The sequence below is a fragment of the Archocentrus centrarchus genome, chromosome 4, assembly GCF_007364275.1.
Source record: "Archocentrus centrarchus isolate MPI-CPG fArcCen1 chromosome 4, fArcCen1, whole genome shotgun sequence".
Lineage (NCBI taxonomy): Eukaryota > Metazoa > Chordata > Actinopteri > Cichliformes > Cichlidae > Archocentrus > Archocentrus centrarchus.
In genome coordinates, this window is record NC_044349.1 from 19,408,068 (window position 1) to 19,418,149 (window position 10,082).

Here is a 10,082-nt window from a genome sequence, read left to right on the forward strand (position 1 = left end):
ACAAAAAGTGCCAATCCTGCTCCCCGAGCCACTGAATGATGTCAGAAAGTCATGTATCTGGGAGGTAAAACTACCACGCCTGGCATGCCTTTCACTTATTGGCTTTTGTCAAGCTCCTCCACAGCTGGGAGACTTGCAACAAGCACAATTGACATGCTGTAATGAGGTCTGTGTGTGACACTGGCAGACAGGCGTTTACAACACACACACACACACACACACACACATATATACTTTATATCATATATATGAGTTGGTTCCTGGCTGCTATCCAAGCATGCAGGATTGGTGAGGTCTTGCTGTCTGTCTCCGTTGCTCCTCAGCGGCATGTGTTTAACCCCAGAATTTGGCCTTCATGCCCTCCCTATCTGCCTGACTGATTTGTTAAGCTCCGGGGACAGGACAGAGGATGTGAGTTTGTGCATGCGTGCGTGCGTTTGTGTGTGCGTCTGCTTCTTGCCAACACGAGATTCAATCTACTGAAATACCATCTTTACCCCAAGCATTTCCTGTGCACATACAAACACACACACACACACACACACACACACATACATATATATATATATATATATATATATATATATACACACACATATAAACTGGGTCTTTGATGTGAGATCAGAGGCAGCTATGATGCAGGTCAATCAGGTGCTCATAGAGAAAAGCAGAAAGAGGAGAAAACAGGGCAAAAAAAGATGGAAAGATGGTCTCTGTTTAAACAAGGCTGTTGTTTTAACAACCTCTGGGCCCTGCACTCGTTAGAACTGTCTCTCTCTCTCTCTCTCTCTGTCTCTCTCTCTGTCTCTCTCTCTTTCCGTCTCTCAGCATACTTGAGCCTTCCACTCTCTACATGCACAAAAGCAGCGCTGCTCGTGTGGGCTGATCACAGTAGGAGATGGAGGCAGATGCAGCAACTACACTACAAGATGTGATATGACTCATGTTCTGTTGACCATCTAACAGGTGCTGATGGTCACCGCAAAAAGACCCCCCACCCCCACCCCCATACACTTACACATTTCCCTCTGCTACTGTAAAAAGTCTACTTCCAGACTTATAGAAGTCTTGGCTGTCTCTGACAAGCAGTGTGGTCCACAGCCTGCAACTCTTGAAGACACATCGACATGCGTAGAAGGAAAACGCCTACACAGATACAAACGCTGCACTCCTATGCACAAACACATATAGGACCACACAGTCTACCTCTACATGAAGACAAACTTGCACATTCCCTACTTCCAGGCTTTATAAGATGGAGCGAAGGAGGTAAAAAAGCTGAGAAGACTTTCCCCTCCTGCTAGGATGAAAGCCTCTTTTAGTTGGGAGAACATTAGGAGGACAAACCACCATCACAACAGGAGGGGGAACAGTCAACCACGACGTGCTCTCACATCAAACGCAGCCACCATTAATATTGTAATGTTTCCTCCCTGAGTGCCTAAAATCAGGAACAAGGCTACCAGTGTGGTCAGTGAAAGAAGCAGTTGCACAATGCAGCTTTAAAAACAGCTTGAAAATCACTTTGGCTGCAGTATGTGATGCTGTCAGGTGAAATTTCACATTTTTGATTATCAGAAGGGGGAAAAGCTGATTTCCTGTTGATTTTTGCTAGTGGTGTTTCATTATTTTGTCCCCTATACTGCACCGTTGTATTAAATTTTGCGTTTTTTTTTTTTTAGATCTTTTTTCCCCTGCCTTCTCTCTGCACATATTTCTAAGCCGTTTTAACTTTTAGACTTTCGTACGGCTACGTAACTTCAGTTTTCACAATAAACTTTGCTTGCAACACATCGTATAAATACAAAATCATAACAAACAGGCATAAAAAAAAGTGCCCATAAGCATATGGTTAGCAAGACTGTTGATGCACGGAGTACCATGCAGGTCTACCAGATACGGAGTATACACATAGGGAATAATAGCAGGCAGCAGATACTATATGTGTATGCATGAGCATTGAGTGGTTGCTATTGATCTCCTGTGGTCTGCTAGGGGGATGTAAACACTGTGTCTTTCAACAAGAAGCTTCACTCACTATGAACAGCCTTCAACAACAGCGACACACAAAACGCAGCACATCAAATCAGCAGAGACAACTACAGTATAAAAGAGAGCGATGTGAATATATAATACAAAAAACACAAAATAAGTAGATTTCAAAAACTAATTATACAAAAACATACAAACATGCATTTTTGCTGTGTGAAGAAGCTGACGGTTTTCCTATTTTAATGACTGAATGACCACCAGCAGTCAAGCTAAAAACAGCGCTGCATTCCTTAATTCACTTCACAGCGGTAATGTCCTAAGAAATTATAAATAAGCCCATCTTCACACAGATAAGCCGGTGTAAGCTGTGTTTGGAACGAGCTCAAACTCATCAAAACTTCAGCGCAAAGATAATGTGCCATGTGCCAAATCTAAGATGAATATTGATTCTGTTCAATCTGCACTGGTGTGCCAACAACCCGTGAATAACCAACCATGGAGGACACTTGCACACTGAGCGCATCTGGTGGAGACTCCTCTGAGTGTGTTATGCTTAAATGTTTCCCCACTATTAACTTCCCACAGGATGTCATTTCACTCAGGTGAAGCTCAGGTGAGTCTCTCAGAGGCTTCTCTTCCCAGTGAGAAGCCTCTGAGCAGTCCGTGGCTGATTCAAAGGCCTGATGGACAGATTTTGTTGCGGTGAAGAGTTTTGTCCATCTTTAAAAATTTGTATGCAGACTCAGTACTTGCCTGGGAGATCATTTACGCTTTCATTTATAACTGTACCAATCTGACACACCCACACAAGTGAATCAGAAATAATAAATGTGTTTCCATTATAGTATAATGTACAGTTCAGTTCTTAGAGAGGCAGATTTTTTTTTTTTTTTAATGTTTAAAGTCCTGATACACCAAACAATGTTAAAGACCTAACATTTGACAAGCAAAAATATCTAATGGTTTTGTTATGTGTTGGAAACCAAAATGTTTAAAAAAAATGCTCCAAATTTTCATATGTTTCAGTTAAAAAAAGACAAGCTCTGAGAAATATAAATATACGGTAGCATACTGTTAATTTGACAGCAGGTTAATATTTTGTTCGTCTTAACTGGATTTCTTGGTTTACTCTGCAGGTGAAGGTTTTCCGGCAGCCGAATCCACCATTTAAGTGCTGCATCACTACACTAGAGCTCTCAAACATCTGGCTCCCATTATCACAGCTGTCACTTAGCTTTGCCACCACTGTGAGATGCACACACATACACGTACACACACACAGCATCTGGCCCTGGCATATTTTGCCACTCTACTCCTCCGGTTTCCCAACTCATGTTTCTGGTAAAGGACCATTTTAGTTCCAGCTCAGTCCCGCGGTGGAAAGCGTCTCCCTGAGGAAAATAAGCATGACTCGCTCCAGTGAAGACATCTGCCCTTTGAAAGTGAGCGTGGCTGTTTGAACAGCTGTCAGAGCACACCGTGCATCTCAGACCTTCCCCGATAAAACAGAGGCAAGTCTGGGAGGGGAAATGGACACAAGAAAGACACTAAATGGACAGAAAAGGTGGCCACTGGCAATGACATGCGAGGCAGATGGGAAGAGGTACCGTGTACCTGCTTGCTGTCTGGACTGACAAAGAAGTATGACAGGAAGTAAAGCGCATGGACACCTGTGCGCACTACTGGAGAGAGTGCCAAAAATTCCTCCAGATCTTTCTGCTGATGGAAAACACTGGGAAGGAATACAATCTCCTAGAGAGAAAAGTCATTAGTTTCAAAGCTTAAAAAAAACACTGTGTCATGTTCTGAGAGTAAAAATGTTTTTGTGTGTGTACAGGAAAGCTGACACAAAGGGGATTTGACCCATTTTAAATATTCAGGTGCATTGTGCAGACAGGCTGTATCGCACAAAAAACCTCTCCAGTTCTGAGGGCATTGCTTAGCTTAAGGCAATGCCCTCAGAACTGGAGGGCATTGCCTCCAGTTCTGAGGGCATTTTACTTTAGCAAAATGAAAATTATTTCATTTTGCTAAAGTAACAGGAATACTCCAAAAAAACCTTAAATCATGGTCAAAAACTGCAAACTCCACACTAATGAAAAAAACTCGAAAAGAATAACAGCAGGATTTTATGGTCTGGTTTGTAGTTTTGTGAGAATTGGCGCTGCCATTGTAGCTGCACTATGCAAGCAGCAGACACTCTCACACCCAAAGAAGATTTCAAGCTTAACACTTAAGACTTTTGGTCCTGAAGTGACTGTCTGTTACCCAGTCAAGAGGAACAAGTGTATGTCAGACTTAGAAAAGTGCTGGGAGCTCAATTGCATTAAGGCTCTTAGTTTGCCGGAGCTCCAATCTAATTGGATAAAGCTGGAAAAGCAGCTTCCAATGTGCATGAATCCATTTTTCCTGTTCCCCCACTTTTTTTTTTTTTTGGCATAGAGATGCTCCCCATGTTCCATTCGACCCCGTCTTTTGTCCTTGTCAACATTCCCCAAATGAGATTCCCAAAATCAGGAGGTAGGCACGCATGCACGAGCGCGCAGAGCAAACATTGTCAGACAGACACACCTCTCACACCAGCACGCCGGCTGGCATCTCTTCTTTTCCTGTCCTTATTAAAATTCCATATTGAGATTCCTTCCTGCCACTCCGCCTCCCTGGCCCTGTCACTCAGCTACCAGCCAACGACAAAATCAGCAAGTTTCAACAAAGACAACCACATATGCATAGAGGCACACACACGGCACACAATCCAAACTTTTCTTAAGACAACTCGTCCCTGCTGCCGCCCTTTATGTGTGGGATGAAAGTTTCCTTTAGGTGATATGTATGAGAGCGTATCAGCGTCTCCCCCTCCTGCCTTTGCCCCTCTCCATCTCAGCCCCCCCCCCCTTCTTCTCATTGTCATTATTTTCGATGGTGTCCCCCTCTGATCTGCTGAGCCTTTGGGTGCTCTCTCTCCTCTCCCTCTCTGTCTTTCTCTGGTCTCTTTCATCTGTCAGGCGCACCCCTTGGCGACCGCCACTGAGGGGGTTTGATTTCCCATCATGCCTAGCATTGCCTCCCCGGCTCTGGTTCCTTCACTCCCTCCCCACTCCCTCTGAGGCGAGTGTTGTGCCCCCGCGTCGTTGGGCAATTATCCCCAGGAGTAATGAGGAGCGTCTCTCCCTCCGTGGCACGCTGACTGACACCTCTCCCACTCATTTGTCAACAAATCAGACGGCTGGTGTGGGCGGCCATATTGAGCTGAGGGTTGTCGTAGGGAAGCTCAGGCTGAGGCGCATCGCCACGTCTCCCTCTCTCTTTTTCTGTATCCTCCTCCATCCCTTCCTCTCTATCTCTGCCACCTCGTTATCTCTGACAGGGTGTCATTCGTTCCAACTCTCACTCCTCCTATGTTAACCCTCCACACGCTCCAATGTATTTGTGTTCCTCAGCCACCAAGAAAAGTCTGACTTCCAATAGCCCTAATGGTCATATGTGGCTAATGATCACTAAGCTGAATAAGTGACACTATTCAATTTATTTGTGTCAAAGTCGCTCACAGCCTGCCTCTGTAAACACTTTGCCTGACTAGATGATGAAGACTACAGTGCAAAAGGGGAAATATTTTCAGATATGTCTTTACTCATAAAAGCTCCTTTCAATTTGTCTCCTTTAGGGGATGCAGCTGTAGAGGATATGTTACTCACATTGGCCATGTCATCTCAGAGTGAGCAAGGGTTTTGATGCGCTGGTTAAACTCTGCACAATTCACTGCATACTTTAAAGATGTGAGCTGAGCAACTGTGTTTTCACTTTAGATACGAGCAGGGAGAATTGTGCACGTTTGCAAACATAACCTTACATCAGATGTGTTTCTGTACGTCATGTGCGTCTCACTCACTGTGCTCTTTGCGCTCCTCCGGGCTTGATGAAGCCTCTCCATCAGACAACAGGCCGGACATGGAGAACAGCTTCCTCCCTGACTCCTCCCCAGCTTTGAGGGAGCCAAAGTCAAACTCCTTTCCCTCCACCTCAGGAAAGCAGCTTTTCAGCCTCTTGGCGGGGGTGAAAGCAGACTGGTAACCCCCGGACTCCCTCTCCTCTTGCGGTGAGGAGAAAGGTCGGAAGGCGCCCACACCACTGTGGTTGAGCATGCCCAGGGTGGAGCAGTCCAGGTTTGGTGGGGTGAACTGTGGGTGCAGGTGGAGCAGGGAAGCTGGGAAGTCTCGGGATGAAAAGGTGCCTGACATGGGGCCCTGGCGCTGATACATGGAGGTAAATGTGTAGGAGGCTGAAGGGAAGGGGAGATGGAGGTCCTTCTCCACAGAGACAGGGACACCAAAGGGCCTGGGTGCTTGGCAGGGGACAGAGGCATCACGGCCAGACTCTGCAGTGGAAGCCAGGACCATCAGGGCAGGGGAGGCCAGTGGAGCTGGTAGGTAGGAGGGGCTGTCCATCTTGAAGGGGCGGTGGAGGTCCATTCACCTCCTTGATACTGGTTCTGAGAAGGTGAGGAAGCAAAGCGTGATGAGAGCAGACAGTGTCCAGGTGAAACATAAAAGGTGAAAACAGGATATAAAAAGAAATTATTCTCTATCAAAAATGTTGCTGTTTTCTTTCTAACATAAAATAGTGGGAGTAATAGTTTGAGTTTTGTTAGGAAGACCTAAATTTGATTCAGGGTGAAAAAGAAAATTATTTCATTTTGCTAAATTTTACAGGAAATTGTTTCATGACCTCCTTAATGACAAGATCTTGATTTCTTCATTTTGTGAAATACACCCAGTTGCTTTTGTGGAGGCATTTTTACAATTACAGGTTTGGACTAATTTCAGCAGAGAAAGGGTTTGAGGAGGCCTACTGCGCCTGTAAATAATTACGACGGGAATAATTTGCCAATAAAACACACACGTAGCTGGAGCCTGCAAAAGATAATTTTGATAGCGATGTCTAAGCGATGAAATCAGGGAAATCATGCAAAAGCATTTGGGAAAAAGGACCAGTCTTTTCTTTTTTCAGCTGTAATGAACTGTTAGTCTTAGTAAATCACAAGAGAATAAATCGAGATAAATGTATCTGGTAAAATAAAAATCGGTCATGGGTCTTTTTCAGTAGAATAAACGTCTGGGAAAGTTTTTTCTTTTAACATTTTTGTTTTAAAACATAACAGCAATCTGCGCAGAAGCGTAAAAGACTGATTTCCTTCAGTCACTGAGAAGATAGTTTGAAAAAGTAGGATTTTATGTGGTGTGAGACTTCCTCATCTGATCATTTATGTAGTTCATAAACTTATATTAAATGGAAAGAGGCCTAAAGAAGAAAGAACAAAAGTTTGGGCCCACTGAGACAAAAAAAAGAAAAGAAAAAAAAACCGTCAGAAGCAAAACTGTTCAGGAAATTTACCAAATACAAAATAAAAGTTTGGGCATTTCTGAGACAAAATCGACTTTAAAAAAAAAACAACAAAAAAAACAAAAAGGAAAAGTAGGCCCTCCATAATCCAACAAATTGGTAAAATACAGGCGAAATGTTGGAAATTAGTGACAGTTTGGCAGTGCCTCGCACTTTTTGCTTTTTGCGGGTCTAAGAGCGCAATGAATTCCAGATCTGACCCCGTCACATACCAAGTTTTTATTTAAGTCTTTGCATGAATGTGTTTCAAAACAGAGAGCATTTTTCCCCCAGTAATGAAACCTCACAAGTTCCCTCACTTCGAAAAAAAAAAAAAACAACAAACTACAAAGCCTCACACCCGACAGAACACGTGGCAATCAAAAAACCAATTAAACCAATTAAACCAAATGAAGGTGTAATCACTTGTATTATCGCGAAGCATCAGTCAGTACTTACCGTGATGAAGTACTCAAAGCGAGATTTATTTCGCCGCCAACTCTCTCTCACTTTGCCTTTCTTCCAAGTTACAGTTAATTTCAAGGACGCGGCACTTTCTCCTGGTTACGCAGGAAAGAGAGAGAGAGAGAGAGAAAACGTGCAGCTGCGGGCAGCGTCGGCTTTTTCAGTCCTCCTCCAGATGTTGTGAGTGTTTACGAGTTGAGTTAAAGCCGAGATGTGTGTAGTTTTGAGATGTGGCGAGGAGTTGCTGCGTTCCTGGGCAGGATCGAGATATCAGTGAGTGGACTGGCTGCGGGTCGGTCTGTCTCTGTTGGTCTGTGCGCTCTGTGTGACAATCCCCCCTCTCTTCCCTCTTACCCTGCCCTCTTTCTCTGTAGCCTCGTCCCCCCTCGCCTCCGCGCTCTCCCCCCTGAGACACGCCGCGTGCGATGGACACATTCAATTTCTCGTCCTCGCTTAAGGTGAGCTACAGTGAAATCGAGTCAAAAGAAAAGAAATTCAGGATTCAGCTGTGCCAAAGGGGAAACAAAAAATAAGAAAGAACTTTGTGGCATTGAAATGTCAGATTATATCTGGGAATGTAGAATCAAACGTTTTCATTGAAAACTTATGAATATCCTTTGCTATTATCATTGTGATCTTTCTGTGGTGTTAGGCACACCTGTACTTCCCAACTTACAGAGTTGAATCCACCACATAAATGTGAGTTTATGAAGGACATGCATGCACTAAAATTAAACTTTTCACCTGCTATTGAGTGCATTAGGGCTACATACTAAGTTCACCAGCTCATCACTTTCTGTGTGTGTGTGTGTGTGTGTGGTTGGGGGGGTGGGGGGTGCCACTGCTTTCAACGGCAGGTAAATGAGTTATCTCTTCCTCTATGGCTCACTGAACGTGTACAGTCCCCAGTTTGTGTGATTGACACTTGGGAATATTCCCTTTTGATGAGACACAGTGCAAACCAATGGTATTATTTGTCACAGATAATCTGCTTTCAAGTCCAACACATTACACAAGGCGTAATATCTACATTATTCATATCTGATTTCCAGCACATTGTCAGAAAGAACAGCTCAGAGCGCCACAAATCAGCCCAAATCACTCTTAATTTGTTTTTATCGGTATTGGTATTGCTTAAAGACTTTTTGAAATAATGTAATTGAAATAATTCCTTATTCCCCCGAGCCAATCCAGAGGCTTTACACTGCTAATCTAATGTGACACGCAATTTCCGTCTCTCAGACGATTGCTTCCCCTCAGGTCCCTGTCTTTAATGAACAGCCATTTGGCTGTGAGCCTGTGTGCCTGCATTTGTATGTGCGTGTGTGAGTGTGCGTGTGCGTGTGCGTGTGTGTGTGTGTGTGTGTGTGTGTGTGTGTGTGTGTGTGTGTGTGTGTGTGTGTGTGTGTGTGTAATCAGAGAGCGAGACACGGTCCTGAGATAGGAAATGAGTGAATTGGGAATATCACGGCCAAGAAGACACAAGGAAGAGGGTTGTGGGGAAACATAGCTTGAGATCAGTGGCTTCACTGTACTAAATCAGCCTGAAAACATACCACATAATTGAGATATAAAAATAAACACTGACTCTTGATGACATTACCCAAGACTAAAGAGAGCCACCGTTTAGCCCGAATAGTTCAGCTGTCTCCTACATCCTTAAAATGCTCCCAGAGATGAAGCTTTCTGCATGCACCAGTTCCTTTCACACCTAAAGACAGCCGCTTGGTGAAGAGGTGGAGGGCCAGACAGCAGATGCAGACCTTTAAATGGACACATAAACCAGAGTCCAGACTGACTCTGCTGCCGTGTTGCCCTCGAACCAATATGGGAGCGTGTAACACATGTCTCCGTTGTGACAAGGCAAGGTCATTACTGCACTTAGAGAACACCCTCTCATTCACTCATTGTTTTGGGGTTAGACGAACACATGCCATCACACACCCATACTAAAAGAGAAACTCACATGCCAGGGGTAGACAAGAATTTAACAGTGCTGGATTCCCAAACCAAATATTTTCAGGGTGAAGATGACCTCCGTTTAATTGGAAATGGGTAATCAAAAATCACCTTTAGACTGGCAATGTTTTTTGGAAACCGCTGCTCTGTTCTTTCACTAAGAAATAACAGAAATATCCTAATTTGCCAGCTGATCAGTGAACACACACTACAAGTGGCTCCATTGACATTATGATTATTATTTTTTTTTCCCCGTTCCTCCAATTTGCCCCGTGTGCTAGTGGCTG

At 44.1% G+C, this 10,082-nt stretch overlaps 1 protein-coding gene across 1 annotated transcript in view; it reads right to left on the reverse strand.

Annotated features, from left to right (window-relative positions):
- rnf220b (ring finger protein 220b) overlaps nt 1-8,143 on the reverse strand; it is a 29,247-nt gene extending 21,104 nt beyond the window's left edge. The window contains exons 1-2 of the mRNA XM_030727560.1: nt 7,831-8,143; nt 5,882-6,481 (exon numbers count right to left, since the gene is read on the reverse strand). Coding sequence (XP_030583420.1) covers nt 5,882-6,461 — 580 coding nt within the window. The 5' untranslated portion in view covers nt 6,462-6,481; nt 7,831-8,143. The remainder of the gene's footprint in view (nt 1-5,881; nt 6,482-7,830) is intronic.
- Between the last annotated feature and the right edge of the window lie 1,939 nt (nt 8,144-10,082).